This window comes from Myotis myotis, unplaced genomic scaffold, assembly GCF_014108235.1.
Source record: "Myotis myotis isolate mMyoMyo1 unplaced genomic scaffold, mMyoMyo1.p scaffold_m19_p_4, whole genome shotgun sequence".
Taxonomy (NCBI): domain Eukaryota; kingdom Metazoa; phylum Chordata; class Mammalia; order Chiroptera; family Vespertilionidae; genus Myotis; species Myotis myotis.
This window is the reverse complement of record NW_023416346.1, coordinates 121,836,932-121,854,483: the sequence shown is the minus strand read 5'-3', so window position 1 is coordinate 121,854,483 and position 17,552 is coordinate 121,836,932. Positions and strand designations below refer to the sequence as shown.

The following is a 17,552-nucleotide window of genomic DNA, read 5'->3' as shown; positions in this document are numbered from 1 at the left end:
TTCTCTGAATGCAGAAACCTTTCCCTCTGAATCGTAACACTTTTGGAATTGAATCAGAGGATGCAGATGCTGAGAGGAATCTTGGGGGTTCTCTCTAGAAGTTAAAGCCTCTGACCTCACAAACAAAACAGACAATGAAATAAAATTATGTGCCCAGGACAGCACAGCTAATAACAGAGTTTTTCCTAGAAAGTGTGCTTTCTGACTCTTGGCCAAAACACACAACCCAGCCTCCGTAAAACCCCTCTTCATTAATAATCCATCCCCCCCAACCATGATGCTTCCAGAGAGCCAAGTGGACATAATTAAGAGATGTTTAGCTCAGTGGATAGAGCATTGGCCTGTGGACCAAAGGGTCCCAGGTTCAATTCTGGTCAAGGGCATGCACATCGGTTGCAGGATCCTGCCTGGCCCAGGCCCTGGTCAGAACATGTGCAGAAGGCAACCAATTGATGTGTTTCTCTCACATTGATGTTTCTCTCTGTCTTTCCCTCTCTCTCTTCCACTCTCTAAAAATCAATGGAAAAATATCCTCAAGTGAAGATTTAAGTAAAAAAGAGAGAGAGATATTTGGCCCTGGCCAGTTTGGTTCAGTGGATAGAGCGTTGGCCTGAAGGGTCACAGGTTCAATTCCAGGAGGCAGCCAATGGATGTGTTTCTCTCACATTGATGTTTCTCTCTCTCTCTCTCTCTCTCTCTCTCTCTCTCTCTCTCTCTCTCTCTCTCTCTTTCTCTCTCTCTCTCTCTCTCTCTCTCTCTCTCTCTGTCTTTCCCCCTCCCTTTCACTCTCTCTAAAAAAATAAATGGAAAATATCTTCAGGTGAGGATTAACAACAACAACAACAAAGTTATCTGTAGGACTGAACAAGGCATGGGCTAGAGAGCCACGACTCTCCCACATGCTTAAAGGAGCTGAGTATTTGAAACTGTGCTAACATTCAGGGCCAGGAAGCCCATCTTAGGTCCCAGAATAACTCTCAGCCTACACCATCCAATTGGTGGCCACTAGGCACACGTGGCTACTGAGCACTTAAAATGTGGCTACTCTGAGTTGAGATGTGCTATACATGTAAAATACACACTGGATTATGAAGACTCGTATGAAAAAGAATGAAAATTTATCATTTAATAATTTTATATATGTTACATATTGAAATGACAACTTTTGGGATATTGAGTTAAATAAATTATATTTAAATTAAGTGTACCAGTTTCCTTTTTATTTTTTAAAATGTGGTAACTAGAAAATGTAAAATCACGTATGTGGTTCACATAGTATTTCTATTGGCCAGCACTGCTCCAAAACACAGCTAACCCCCTTCCTATCTAATCCTTCCAAAAAGATGTAGCCTCCTGCCTACAAACATTACAAAGGGCAAAGATAAAGTATCAAGGACATGCTTTTTATCCTACGGCCAGTTGTTGGGATCCGAGGTTTAGTCACTTAAGCATGCCCTGCAGATTGTCCTGTTTTGTGCCAAATCTTCGGGTCCCTCCTGCTCAACTTTCCCCCCAAATAACCCATAAGTCAATCAAGGTCCTATTTAGTCTGGACAGCATTTAACAATCTACAGGGAAATTCTCTTTCATGTCTATTAAAACTTTTTTTCCATTACAAAAAAATTCTCTGCTTCTCAGATTATTATTTCTGCAAACACGAGTTAGGTAGGTGAAGGCCCGTCCCTGGTTGTCACATGTAGCCAGTCCCAGGGGACCACATTCCAATTGCTTTTGGGGTTTGCTGCATGTCCCCTTTTCCTTTTTCCTGACTACTTCCCACTCTATCCACCCAAGCAACTTTCCTAGTAACCTTGATCATCTATAAACTTGTTAATAGTCATAGCAACAAAATGAGCAGTTAAATGGAAAGAAAGATGGGCTACTGTCCAACAAGAGCAATGTTTCTGGCCCTGACCAGTTTGGCTCAGTGGCTAGAGCATCGGCCTGTGGACTGAAGAGTCCCAGGTTTGATTCTGGTTAAGGGCATGTACCTTGGTTGCAGGCACATCCCCAGCAGGGGGTGTGCAGGAGGCAGCTGATGGATGTTTCTCTCTCATAGATGTTTCTAACTATCCCTCTCCCTTCCTCTCTGTAAAAAATCAATTAAAAAAAGAGCAATGTTTCTGAAATGGTTTAACTGTCAGTTCTTGAAAAAAATTCAGGACTTAAAGAATCTCGAAGATTTTAGGTCCTAAAAGTATGTTTAGCAAGATAAGCCTATAACCTGCATGAATAAATGCAGGGCCAGTTTCTCCTTAGGAACACTTGTAAGCTTAGAACAGTGGTTCTCAAAGTGCGGGCCCTAGACCAGGAAGCAGTAGCACCTGGGAATTTGTTAGAAAAGCAAATTTTCAGGCCCCATGCCAGATCTACTGACTCAAAAATTCTAGAGGTGGGGCCCAGCAACCTGGGGGTGGGGGGTGGGGCCCAGATCTCCAAGTGATTGTGAGCACACTTAAATTTGAGAACTGCTGGATTATAGCATTACTCTATTATCCAGAGTCTGACTGTACTATTAACAGGTGGAAGGCATGTAAGTTCATTTGAACCTTAAACATTAAGGAAGCGCTCTAGCATCTGCATCTATATCATCATGAAGTTATTTATCAAAACCACCATATTTTGCTTAGCAGATCCCATAAATTCATTTTCTTATGTCTAAGGCAGTATCCCTTATTTGCTCTCAAAACTACCTGTTTTGCACTGCAAAAGGAGTTCCTGATATATTATTCTAAAAGAACAAATCTATACTTGCTCTTACATTAATCACAATATATGTATGTATGTGTATGTGTGTGTGTGTGTGTGTGTGTGTGTGTATATATATATATATATATATATATATATATATATATATATATAATTTTTTCTCAATCTTTGGCTGTCCAAACTAGATTAGTAGTCTGTCCACATTATCCTCATAAGAAAATCTGAAGCTGAATAAAACAAAACAAAGTAAAATCCCTAGAAGGAATTGAAGTACTTGTTTCTGGGAAAAGACACACTAGAACACATTCAGAATGCCCAGTCATGGGAGGAGTGACTAAGGAAATGGAGAGTTGCCTGATTTAGCAAATACAAACACAGGATGCCCAATTACATTTGAATTTCAGATAAACAACAAATATTGCATGGTACATACTTATAACCCCCAAATTAGTCATTGTTTATCTAAAATTCAAATGTAACCAGGCATCCTGTACTAGTATTTTATCTGGCAACTCTAGAATTGGGAATACTGACCTTTGGGAAGGTTCTGGAGAGACAATTGTTCTCAAATACATAAAGAACTGTTAGAAAGAAAATGGGCAAATATCAATATAGACCCAGAGACTATAACCCGTGGGGGGGAAATCACAGGAAGAGCATATCTCACTCAATAGAAGAAGAGAGACATTTGTATCTAGAGGGATTCAAGCAGAGATGTGCTGAGAATGCTGGCAGGAAGTCAAGGTTTGGGAGTGTTGGCTGAGTGATTATGATCAAAGATAAGACCTCTCTGACTTGAACATCTGAGAACCCCTAAATTGCTTAAGTTGCCATTCTCTTAAATCTCTCTGCCTCTGGAACTAGCTACAATGCTCTGGGTAGATATGGATAAGCCCTGACTCTGCACATGGGCGAGATACACAAGGCAGGACAGAACCATGTTTCTTAAAGGAGACACCTCCACCCCCAAGAGTTCTGAATCTAACTGTGCCCATCCTACCATTGGGACCCAATGAGATACATTTATGTGCATTTTTCCTGATGTGTTGAAAAAAGCCATTAAGATTACGTGAGGCTTTTATCAAAAGCATTTCAATTATTTAAAAACCCTTAGCTGCTTTCAAATGTAAAATTGGTAAATAAGGAAACTCACTCTTTGTCCTGCTGTCCATTTCTGTTTTTGATGAGTCTTGAGTTGCTGTAGCTGGAGGTAACTTCTTTCCAATAGTCTGAGAAAGAAAAAGATGATTCTATTTATCAAGATGATTCGCTCCATTACACAAAGGAATAAAATCAAGATCATAATGACGAAATGCTCACAACTGGTTCTGAAAACAGCACACAAGCTTTGTGCTGTTCTGTGTATTGGTCTGAACCTCAGTGACAAACAAGTGGGAAAATCAGGTAAAGAGGGCATTTGGGTATCTTTTTCCCCATTCTTTCTTGATGTTCTTATTGAAAGGTTTATTATATTTAGCAGAGAAAATAAGTACATTTCCCCTCATTTTATGAGAAGTTGACTAGATCTATGGTGGCACAGCATCTAGCCCAGAGGAAGTGCTCAAAAGTATCTACAGAGAGGAAGAATAAGAATGGTAGTAAGAGGGAATGAACAAAAATAGAGAAAGAAGCCCAGCCAGCATGGCTCAGTGGTTGAGCATAACCTAGGAACCAGGAGGTCAAGGTTTGATTCCTGGTCGGGGCACATGCCTGGGTTGCGGGCTCAATCCCCAGTGTGGGGCGTGCAGGAGGCAGTCAATTAGTGATTCTCTCTCACCATTGATGTTTCTATCTCTCTCTCCCTCTCCCTTCCTCTCTGAAATCAATAAAAATATCATTAAAAGAGAGAGAGAGAAAGAAAGAAGAATGGGATTAAGGACAAACAGATAGGTGGGTGGAAGGACAGGCAGAAGTCAGAATGTCCAGGGCAACTGTGCCTTACTGCATTCCTTTCTAGCCCAAGGAAAATGGCTATTGATACCAGGGAAACAGCTGTCAAAACCAAGGAGCTGGGTGAATCAACCCCCCTAACGATGAAGGCTTTCCCCAGTGAGAATTCCGGCCACTGGGAAAACCAAACATATCTTCACCTTGGACACATGAGGAGGAATGAACTGCATAATTCAAAAACCAGCACAGTGGAATGTTTCTTCAAATATAACTGATTCACCACAGTTTTTAATTTGAAAAATGTCTTCATGCTTCAAGTGTTGAAACTAACATTAAATATGAATAAATCAAAGAAAGAGGATAAGATAAATCAAATCTTCAGTCCCTCATGAATTTTTTAAGACATTTGTGACAGAAAGCCTTTACATTTTACACGGTGACATTTTTATTTAGTGCTGCAGGGCTTTCTATATTAGACTAAAAAATGAAATGCAAAATATTATGCCATCCCTCAACTGCTGCTAAGTACTCAAACTAATAACATCTTGTGATTTCAAGGAAACATCAAAGAGGAGAAAAGCTTGATGTTATTTGGCTATAAGGTCAGATTTGATGAAAAACTGATCTTAGAATTATCTTTAAATATCAGGAATTGACAGAAAAAAATAGATGCTCTCAGTGTCATTCGCATTCCTTTTCACCTTCCAACAACATCCTCATCAATCTCCTTGTTTTGTTTTTTTTTCTCTTTTGGGGACCAGAATAAAGCATCACTATTGTTAAAGCATTAGCAGTAAGAACAGAATAATTAATACTTAAGTTATTACTCACAGGGGAGAGAGAAAATCATTAAAACACTATGTCCAATCCTGACCTTCCAGGAAAAAAAAAGAGAGAGATAGCCAATGGTTTGGGCTTTACAGCAAATACCTTCCTTTAGACAAGCCTTCAAAGGTTGTATATTCTTATAATTTCCCCTTATTTGGTAACAGACGAAGTGTTGCCCATCATCTCTAATGTCCTGGTTTACCAGTCCATCCAAGCTAACAGATATCAAATCAAGGAAAGCACCAGTTAAATTCACTTACTTCTGTGCATAAAGACACAAGAAAGCAAAGTTTGCTCTATTCCTTTTTCTCACTATTTCAGATAATGCAGAACACTGGCTGCTGTGTGGATCTGGTGAAAGGGGTGATGGTGAAGCTGATACTGTACTCACCTCCCAAGGGTGCTGGACCTTAATTCTGTGTCTCTTCATGTGCCATGACTAAAGGTCTAGAGTAAGGCAAGTCCTCCCCTCTTAGCCTGGTCCTCCAGGTGTCCCAGAGATATGGATTATTCAGATGTTTCTCTTTTCTCTAGACCCAAAGAAGTATGGTTCCCAAACCAGTGACACCAGCTTCACCCGGGAACTTGTTAGTAAAGCCAATTCCCAGGCCCTGCCCCAGGCTTTCTCAATCAGAAACTCTGGGGATGGTGCCCAGCAATCTCTGTACGAACACACCCTCCAGGGGATTCTGATGCACACTTAAGTTTGAGATCTACCGACCTAAATGTAGGAGACATTCTAGTAATGCTAACCAAATACCTTTTCTTGGATTAACAACTTGGGTGCCTATTCTCAGACCTACATAAATTATAAAACATCTTGTTCACTCTTCTTCATCTCTTCTCTCTCTTTCCACCTTCTTCCTACCTTCTCTATTCATAACTGGCATAAGAATGTCTCATTGCTACTAAATGAGTCAGTTCAGGGAGAAAATGGAGTTTAGTAGAACAGATAATATGACGATATCACTGAGATTTTTTTAAAAGTGAGGGATTGATTGGTCGGCACCAAGGCAGGGGGTTATTCAATGCAGCTGGTCCTGAGAAGTATTGCTCCAGAAAACATTGACCCTATACAAAGACTTCACAAGGATCTCCTAAAACAAGTGACACCAAGCCATTTACTACAAGTAAGGGGTGGTTACACAGATTCAGGAGTAGGTCTGGCATTGTATTATCTCACATCATGACAAGAAGGGGATTGGGAGTAGGTGGATGCTGTACAGACACGCTCCCAGGACCAAACTGGAATTACCACTAAAACAGAGTAAAACTTCTTGAATAATCAACTGAAGACTCACTGGAGAGAACCCTGATAACAGGACAGAAAGTGGAGAGCATAGGTGGCCATGAGACCCTTCACAAAAGGAGTACTGAAAGGATGAATGGAACAGACGGACAAACAGCCAGAAAGATGGTTTTGAACCAAAAATGTAAGGCCGTATCTAGCCTTTCTGGCTCAAACTACCTCAAAGGTCAAGCGGCCAGATCCCCATGACTGTACTAACCTTCAGGGAAAGTCACACCCTGCTGTTCCTTCACTGTTTCCTTTTATTGGCCTTCGTTGTAGAAGATTTTCACACACACTACAGGACACTAACTACTGTCCTGATCTACCGTCCTTGAGTTCACCCTAACACCCGACACTTTTCCAAATACCCCACTCAAGAACCTCTATCACCTGCTCTTCTGCTAAATACAAGAACAAAGACAAGGGGTATTGAAGTACTGCTTTCCCACCAGGCTTCTAGCTTCCCCTACCTCTGGAAACATCTTTTGTCAATTGAAATGAAATGAACAGGACCCCAACTTTTAAAGGGCATGCATTATGAAAGCAATGTCTAGTTTCAGTATGCACATAGGTCATGTATAATTGAAGGTCAGCTATGATGCAGGCCAAAGTGAACAGAAAAAGTGGGGAATCATATCCACACATCTCGCATCCATCTTGCAGGCAGCAAAGGAGGATGTGGGGCTTGCAGTGGCTGTGGACGAGGATTCAGGATCTCTACTTTTGGCTTCCTCGGCAGAGTACCGAGTTTTTGCCTGCTGGGTGCTCTAAGGAAAATGGCTTATCCAGGACAAGCACTGGCCCTGCAGTTAGGGACTATGTGAATACTGCTCAGGATAGAGCTCTTTCACCTTTTAAGAGATCTGCTAACAGGTCCATTGTACCATATGGAATCTAAAGAAACAGATTCTTAGGCTCTGCTCTTCTCTTCTGTGCTGTGGCTAAAGACTTCCTAGTACCCACATCCACGTTACTCTGGTCTGCCTGTCCCCCAAATCAGAAGCCACTGTTTGGTCTGGGAGTGGAAGTATGAGGCTGAAAGCTCTACAGATAGACTGCTGCTATCAATCTACTTCAATACACAGTGATCTCCAGGCTGCTGTCAACTTGTGTCTCTCCTACCACATCCTAATCTCCATTTAAAACCTGGTTTTTAAAAATCAATTATTCAAAAAATTAATTCCTTTGAATATTTGATACCAGAAGTACCTCTCCTGTTTTAGGTCTCTTGACAAAAGTACTCAATAAAATTTGTGGGTTTGGGTGTGTGTGTGTGTGTGTGTGTGTGTGTGTGTGTGTGTGTGTGTAGTAGGAGCATCATATACACTCCTAGCTCTAAAAGATCTGGTAATACAGCATCAGGACAGATAAACCTCATATGGCTTCAGTTATTGTAGCAAGTATTTTTTTTTCTATGCCAAAATGAAGAAGCTAATGCTTGTAGGAAAGACAAGCACTGGATTCGTGTCCAGTGGAATCCAGTTCCCTAATGACTAATATGTCTTTCTCTTTGTGACTGCTGAAGCCTGAGCCAGGATCCTGCTCATATCAAGTATAAAATCACTCCTTTGACTTTATTCTAATTCAGATGCAAACTCCTTTGAGTATAAAAAAAGTTTCTAATTATAGGGCAATGCTAAGTAGAAGGAAGTTTAAGTCCTATTTCTGAAAGTCTCCTCTCCAAGAATACTACACACAATGCTTGAATCACAGAGACAACCAGGTTTGCTGTGCAGTGGGGGGTGGGGTTGGGGGGAGGCGAGAGCTCCCTGCATTGGTGAGGCTCTCTCTTGGCAGACCAGGCTTTCAGACAGCTATTCTAGAAGAGAGTGATCTTCTGAGATACTCTATGTAGACATTACTCAAGTGCTCACGCAAAGCCAAACACAAGAGTTGACTTTTCAAACCACTGGTAAAATATGAGATAAAAATAGCTTTTTGAAGGCATTCCCTTTTCTAGACTAGGATCTGATGGTACATCTTTCCTTTCTATTCAGTTCAGATTTATTAAGTGTTTTTTTTTTTCCCATATGAAGCAGGGAAGCGGAGGAAAAGGCAGGAGGATCTTGAACATCACCGGAAAGGGTGCCCAACCATTCAGCATGGTTATCCCAAATCCTGGTCATATAGAGGATATGGAGAGGTATAGGCTACAGAACACAGTGATGGGAGGAGGGGCAAAACAGTATTTATATATGACCATATCCCCAACTTTTCAGCTTTTATTTTTTACCATATCTCAAAAAGATACACAAATTGCTATTAAAACCCACTATAAACCTTTTATATTTATTATTACACACTCCTTACATGAACACCTATGACTGATGGTATTAGGAAAAGTTTTCTGGTGCTAAGTAGGGAGTCATAGGAGCAGAGCAGAAACATAGTGAGCCTGCTCATGGAACAGCCAGTGAGAACTAGCACAAAGGAGCCTCTTTACAATGGAGTGCCTGTGCACTCTAATGGAAGACTTTTCTTCCCTAAGAAATTTACATAGCAATTGTCAACTCACTTGCCTTTGGTTGGTCTAGCTTAAACTATTTGATAACAACACAAGATATGCCAGAGTAAAACACAACTCAAAATTCTAAAAACAAAATGCATGGTACAGTAAAAGAAAAAAAAATGTATTTGTAGTTCCATTCTAGGGACAGAGGTTACCTTTAAAATACCTTATATACCACTGTGTCAATTCCAACATCTCCAACAGGTTAGGCTCCACAGTCTACATTTAAATTTGAGTATAAGAAAAAAAATTTAAGTCACCTTCTGATTATAGACTTGTGCTTAAGACTTTCAGTTATTCATGCAATGTTTATTTTCCTGGTTGTCTTAAAAAGTTAGTGATAATTCAAGTTACATTAAGCCTTTTTGCCCAATCATAAAGATCTCATCAGATTCACAGCTGCTTTAGAAGCATGTGTTAATTGTATTACACTTTCCCCCCTTTTCTTCAGAACTAATGCCCTCCATGGGAGCAGGTTCTAGATGTTAATTATTCTCTTATTTCCACAGTCAAGGGTTAGTAAGTGTTTGTTGACTACAGTAGGAAGTATGTGGATGCCATCCACTTACCCTTTGACATCCTACACAACACAACAGGTAAATGAGGGGAGATGTCTTCCTTGACAAACCAGGCCAGGAGGCCATCTTGGAGCCCCACTGTTTGTTACTGTCATGTATCAGCTCTTTCCAGCCTGGTCTCTGGTGATAATACATTGAGATGTCTTTCTAGACCTCTGCTGCCCCTAACTTATTCCTTTGTTCCCAGGCACACACCCCTCACTTGGGGGTTTCATTATCATCCAAGTGTGTATACACACACACACACACACACACACACACACACACACCATTTTCTTGTTCTGAAATCATTTTCTAAAGTGTGTTCCCACCAACCAACCAACCAACCACCAAACCACCTATCCCTACAATCTGGTAAATTTGGGAAACATGGAATACTTGATATAATCATTACACAATAGCATATTAAAGGCTATGAGAAGTCCTGTAGTTACTGTTTAACTTTATCTCTAACATTATCTCAGTGTTATCCAAACTTATCTGACCATAATTCCTACTTCTTGTGATACCTATGAACACATCACAAGAATGAGTAGTCTATGGAATAGTTGGGTGAACATCACTACCTCTACTTCCTAAATTCTCTTGGCTCATCCTGTCTCCTAAACTCATGACTTGGAACTAACCCTTGATTACACTCTTACTGCAACTTCCCATATTAAACTCACCACCAAGGCCCTGCTTTCAGATTTCCATCCCTTCCTCTTTGACTCCCGCCTAGAGCCCTGTTACTCTCACAGGGACTATTTCAACAGTTTTGTACACAAGAGATCCTATTCCCTGACTCAAGTTGCTTTATTTGATCTCCCATAAGACTCAAGTTTTAATCATTAGCCACCATCACCCCTTAGTATAGCTACTTCAAACACTGAGAATATATACAGTGCTTATATTTCCTTATCCACCGGGGATATATTCTAAGACCCTCTGAAACCAGGTAGTACTGAACCCTATTCATACTATGCTTTTTTCCTGAACATATATACCTATGATAAAGTTTAATTTATACATGAGGCACACTAGGAAATTAACAATAACTAATAATAAAACAAAATAATTATATCAATATACTGTAATAAAATGTATGTGAATGTGCTCTCTCTGAAAATACCTTATTGTATTGTTCTCACCCTTCTTCTTGTGATGACGTGAGCTGATACAATGCTAATGTAATGAGATAAAGTGAGGTGAATGACATAGATATTTTTAGACTATGGGTGACAGCAGGTAACTGAAACCACAGATAAGGATGGACTATGGTACTGCTTCCTTATGGCTACTCATGTAAATTGCCAAAGCACCCAAGAAATTCGAGGATTTACTTCCAATTTATAATTGCTGCAACTTGCCATATCTCTCAATGGCTGGTATCTTTCTCCTGTGCTCTTAAGACTAATAATAACAGGCTTTCTCTGAATACAAAGCACTAGTCCCATCTTAGATGCTTCCATTAGGTCTTCCAGGGTTTACTCTTTCAATATGTCCAATAAAAACTTCAGTATCTGTCATGCTACTAAATATGTATATATGAAGTCTGTTTCATATTTGTATACTACACACACACTTGGAGACACATGTATATACTTGTGTGTACCAAAAGAAAAATGTATATGAGAATCTGAGCCAAATTCTATTTTTTTATTATGCATTTTAACTTCTGCCAGGATTTGGTTCATTTGCTAGCATTTTTTGTTGTTGTTGTTAATCCTCACCCAAGGATATTTTTTCCGTTAATTTTTAGAGAGAGTGGAAGGGAGGGGGGGGAGAGAGAGAGAGAGAGAGAGAGATTGATTGCCTTCCACGTGCGCCCTGTCTACGGCTGGGGATCGAGCCTTCACCGAGGTATGTGCCCCTGTCTGGAATTGAACCCGCTACCCTTCAGTCTGAGGGCCAATGCTCTAACCACTTAGCAACCCATCCAGGGCCATTTGTTAGCATTTTGAATACTTTTAGAAACCAGGCCCTAAAAAATTTAAAAACTATACCGCATATTCACAGGAAGGGAGACTTTTCTCTTTGTCAATGCAAAATAACTTTCTGAAGGTTTAGTAGGGGCTTCCACTCATACTGGAAAACACAGTGCTGAATTCCAAATCAAAACCTGCCTAAGTACTCAATGAGGTAGAGAATGTAAATTAAAATCATAGAAGGCAGCTCTTGAAATGTTCAACAAAATATGAAAATACTCTTTATATTTTACCCACACTATCCTGAGAAAGAAGCCTGCAAGCTATTTTGTTTTAGGATCATCTTATTCACAGGATGAACAAGCCAAAGTAAATTTCCATTTTGTATACCACTTTTGCAAAATACAATTTTCCATCATGCTTTAAAAGACTATTCTCCGCTGTTGTGACAGATCAAAGGAAACCTTAAACCTTCCTTCACAAGAAGACTAGTTTTACCTTTTGATTAACAACATCTTCTGTTTTGAGCATTTGGAGAATTTAAGAGTGGGGAAAGAGAGAGAAGGGTGGTATGGCAAGAGTAAATATCATGGGCTAGTTTGAGTTTTGTTCATTCAGTGCTTTAACATAAGACTTGTCGTACATGTGTGGACCAAGTCCTACTTGTCCTATAAAGTAGTTGTATGAATTCAATTAACATACAAAGACCCTTTCCAGAGCTAAATATTTTGACTTAATCACAACATAGTCTAGGCCAGTGGTCGTCAAACTCATTAGTCAACAGAGCCAAATATCAACAGTACAACGATTGAAATTTCTTTTGAGAGCCAAATTTTTTAAACTTAAACTATATAGGTAGGTACATTGTTATTAACTTAATTAGGGTACTCCTAAGGCTTAGGAAGAGCCACACTCAAGGGGTCAAAGAGCCGCATGTGGCTCGCGAGCCGCAGTTTGCCGGCCAGGGGCTAGGCTATTCCCCTTGCCTGGGATGGTATGTCCTCTCCCAGTATATTTGAATCTCATCTCATCTTTAAAGTTTAACTAAAGCCCAGCTGACTAAATGAAGCAGCTTTCAGTAAAGTTTTCTACTGACATGCAGTCCACACTGACTGACATTTTTGTGTGTATGAGATACTGGAGGGCAAAACCATGTCGTCTCAGTTTATCAGTTTTCCTGAATACCTCTAAAGTGAAGGTTTCAGCCCAGCTGCTGTGGCTCAGTGGTTGAGCATCAACCTATGAACCAGGAGGTTGTAATTTGATTTCCAGTCAGGGTACATGCCTGGGTTTTGGGTTCAATCCCCAGTAGGAAGTGTGCAGGAGGCAGCTGATCAATGATTCTCTCTCATCACTGATGTTTATCTCTCTCCCTCTCCCTTCCTCTCTGAAATCAATAAAACTATATTTAAAGTGAAGGTCTCAGAGCCTCTCTCCTTCCTTCCCTCTTTCCTGCTCTTCCCTTTCCTCCCTCCCTCCCTCCCTCCCTCCCTCCCTCCCTCCTTCCCTCCCTCCCCCCCTCCCTCCCCCCCTCCCTCCCTCCCTCCTTCCTTCCTTCCTTCCTTCCTTCTTTCCTTCCTTCCTTCCTTCCTTCCTTCCTTCCTTCCTTCCTTCCTTCCTTCCTTCCTTCCTTCCAGCATTATTTTCCGGAACTACCATGAGCCATGATCTATGCTGGAGGCTGGGCATACAAAGATTAGATGGGCAGAATTCTGGATCTTTAATGAGTTCAACATTTAGCAGAGTTAGACCGATTAACAGAGCAATGTAGTGCAAAGGGGAAAACACTATACTCAAGATGTGTACAGAAGAGGAAAAAAGGAACCATTAACAATTCTACATGGAAAATAAGCCTTATAGCAATGACGAGGCTTGACTTAAATTCTGAAAGATGGGTAGGAATTGGCCAGATAGAGAATGGTGGAAAGGGTATCCTAGCTAAACAAAAGCAGGAGCAAAGGTGAGAATTTGTGCAAGGAATGGGGGTTTTTCAGCACAGAATGGGGTGGTGGGGATCATAGTCTGGGGTGAAGGGAGAGAGACTGGCTTGGGCCAGATGGCCAGCAGGGTAAGCTGGGGCTAATGTTATAGTTTGTGCTTTAACTTAAAGACAACTGGTAATAAGTAGAGGTGTAGCATGATCAAATTTGTGACATTAATACCAATGAGCTGGTGGCACTGGGAGGAGAAAAGAAGAACAGATATACAAAAATCAAGAAGATAATTAAGAGGTTGATAAAATAATCCAGCTGAGGCAGTGAAACTAAGAAATATATTTAGACTGTGGACCTATCCATACTTCACAGTCACTCCAGGGATAAATTGGCAATTGTGAATTGGTTTTAATATGGATGGAAAATACCCCAAACTCTGTTAGGTTCTTGAGTGTCCATATGCATTCTACATATGGATTGAAAGCCAATGATGTGCAAAGAAGAACATTAAGTTCAGACCCTGACCAGAAAGGCAAACGAGCCAGATGCAGGGGCTCAGGGAAGCACTGTAGAGAATCAATCTGCATGTGAAGGATCATAGTAGTGTGTTTATCAGTGCTCTGGTACTGCTGTTATGGCATTCAGTGAAAAAATAGTAGGCCTGTGGTAGTTTTGAACAGTTAGCTTACTGTTAAAACACCAATCTACTATTCGAAAACAAAAATATTTTTTTTTTAAAAACAGAGACACATAAGAAACTCCTGACATATGAAAAAGCATCTTTCTAATCTGACAAATTTAAAGTAAATACTTTAGTCAAATATGTCTCCAAAAATATCTTAGCCTAGAAACAAAAATGGGAAATTTCTTCCCCAAAAGAAATTTCCAGAGAAGCTTTTCTGTCCTTCAGAATAAAAAGGAGAAATGAAATAGTTTAATCAGAAAAGAGCTAATATTTGGAGCCATGTTTTGCTGTTTTGTTTTCAAGTAAAACTGCTACTTAAAAGGCTAGGGCATACAATTAAATATTATTCAGCCTTTAAGAAAAAGAAAATTCTAACACAAGGTATCACATGGATTAACCTTGAGGATACAATGCTAAGTGAAGTGTGCCAGTCACAAAAGGACAAATACTGTATTATTCCATTTATGGGAGTTATCTAGAGTAGTCAGATTCATAGAGGCAGAAAGTGGAATGGTGGTTGCCAGGTGCTGGGGGTGGGGGGATGGGGAGTTGTTGGGCAGATATTTAGTTTTGCAAGATAAAAGGAGTCTGGAGATGGATGGTAGTGATGGTTGCACAACAATGTGAATGTGCTATACGCTTAAAAATAATTACAATGGTAAATTTTATGTTATGTATATTTTACCACAATTTAAAAAAAGACTTAGGGGTATACACACTCCTCTTTCCCTATAAGCCTCTACATAGGAATGTTAACTAGAATGACAAGAATTGGCTCTTGAGGCTCTGATATCCTGATACTTACTATTCAACCACAAAACAATCAGGGGTACAGACAGTGTCTAATAAGGGGAGTTAGAGAACAAACCCAACTTTGTCCAGAAACTCACCTCAGTCTTATATAAAACACTCCTTTCACCTCTATGAAAGATAATCTAGTGCCTCCATAAAGACAATCTCTAAATCTGGCTCATGCTAAATAGCTCTGGCTTTAACCCTGTAGGACTCATTCTTTACTTTCATCACCTGCTCCAAAGATTCTCAAACAATATCACTTATTCCTTTTGTTAATCACCTGGGCTCCCCAATTATACAGAAGAAGGGAAGAGAAAACTGCATAGAAAATTAAAGACTCAATAATATTATCTTTATATTTTATTTTTGTTAGAAAGAAAGACTTCACATCACATACTTAATCAAAACAGGAATTTCCTAAATATACCTGGAGGTCAGATCCACATTGGTTACATCCTCTAGATGTAGAGTGGAATACTTAGAAAGGTGACCCCCAAATGCTTTAAAAATGAAGCTCCTCAAACAGATCACATTAAGCTCAGGGGCACTCCAGTTGCCAGTTACCAAGACATATTCAACCATGAGGGATGAACCCAAACTGTGTGCCTTCCATGAAAATATCCTAGATGCCAACTGCTGGAACTCTCTCTCATTTCATCCATTATCCTACTGACCTTACTTTGAATCTCTAGAACAGCACTCACTACCCTGTTCCTTCTATTTATGGTTACTCATATATGTGTCTGCTTAATTAACTGGTATGCAAGTGCTGGGGGGCAAGGGTTGTGTCTTGGTTATCTTTGTAGTCTTCAATGTGCCTTGAATATTGGAGGAACTGTAGTCCCCCCACCCCAATTTAAATGGTGGATATATTCCAAGACCCTCAGTGGATGCCGGAAATGCAAACAGTAGCAAATCCTACATATACTATGTTTTTCCTACACATACATATCTATGATAAAATTTTATTTATAAATTAGGCATAGAAAGAGATTACCAACAATAACTAATAATAAAATAGAATAATTATAAGAATATACTGTAATAAAAGTTATGTGAATGGCCTCTCTCTCTCTCAAAATACCTTATTATAGTGTTTTTACCCTTCTTGTGATGATGTGAGATGATACAATGCCTATGTGATGAGATGAAGTGAGGTGAAGGATGTAGATATTTTCAGACTGCATCTGACCACAGGTAATTAAAACCACAGAAAGCAAAACTGCAGGGGGGTGAGCCCTATATTAATATTACTAATATTCATAATTTACTCCAGCCACAATAAATTCAATATTCATCAAAAATGTTTAGTACTGTGTGCAATGCATTTTCTTGGTACTAGGGATATAACAATGGAACAAATAACCTTATCTCCCCTTTTGTGATATCATTTAGCAGTAAGAGTGAATTAGTATTAAGTAGGAATCCTCTCTAAGACACACAGATTTTACCAGCTATTTGATCTTGGACAAGTTATTTAACCTCTCTATACCTCAGTTTCATTGTCTGAAATGGAGATAATAATATGTACCTCATAGATTTTCTAGGAGGATTTAATGGGAAAATATATACAAAGTGCTTAGCCATTATTAATATTATTGAATTTTACTGAATAAAAAAAAATCAATCATCATAATGCCTCTTTATAAATCTAGTTACAAAGAATGACTGTTTTGATTACAACAGCTTTTTAAAACAGCAGGTTAACTGCCCCATTCCTTTTGCTTGGGGACTGCAGAGTGTGAGGCAACTTTTCTAAGAGAGTCACACAGCAGAGACGAGCTCAGAGGAAAGTGATAATTCTGAAAAATGAATAAAGAACAAAAGCAAGAGCCATCACAATATAGTCATTGCCTGGGAGGAAAAGCAGACAGAACAAAGAAAACAGGAGAAATGAAGAGGGCCAGAGCAGACAACCCACAGAGCTTTCAGGTCAATAAAGTTTCGGTTAAGGTGGCACCCTAGAGTGAGTGGCTAGAAGACTGTTCCAGAAGCCCCTCAAGTATGAGCCCATGTCAACTGCTTCTGGCTGCATCCAAACTGTTATCACTGTTAACGATGGAAAACAGCAAGGCGTGTGTCAGGGGAAAATGGCCTGTTGTCAGAGAACAGAAAGCCTTTTATTGAGAATTTTGATACTCAGGAGCAAACACACCACCATAGAAAATCACCCCAAGCCATCCTTTATAAAGCTTGGCATCCACTCAATAATGGATGAAGAAATCCTAAATTGCTAAGGTCAAACAGATACTCCTCCCAAAGCAGTTAAGAACCAGGAGCCAAATAAGACCTTAAACTCATGTGGTAGAGATTTCTAAAGGCACTGGTGGAAATAACTGACAGACACTTGGACGTGAAAAGCTGAATTCACAGTCCTCTACCTGGAAGCAGCCAGGCTTCCTGCCAAAGGCTGCTCTTAAAGGTTT

The 17,552-nt window shown here is 39.9% G+C and overlaps 1 protein-coding gene across 8 annotated transcripts in view; it reads right to left on the bottom strand.

Annotated features, from left to right (window-relative positions):
- Positions 1–17,552, bottom strand: part of SH3KBP1 (SH3 domain containing kinase binding protein 1) — a 332,666-nt gene that overhangs the window by 94,726 nt on the left and 220,388 nt on the right. For 7 of the 8 annotated variants that reach the window (XM_036304656.1, XM_036304652.1, XM_036304658.1 and 4 more), the window contains one exon: positions 3,863–3,938. In XM_036304656.1, the coding sequence (XP_036160549.1) occupies positions 3,863–3,938 (76 nt within the window). Of the gene's footprint in view, positions 1–3,862; positions 3,939–5,818; positions 6,018–17,552 lie in introns of those variants that run through there. The other variant, XM_036304659.1, reaches the window with a different exon arrangement.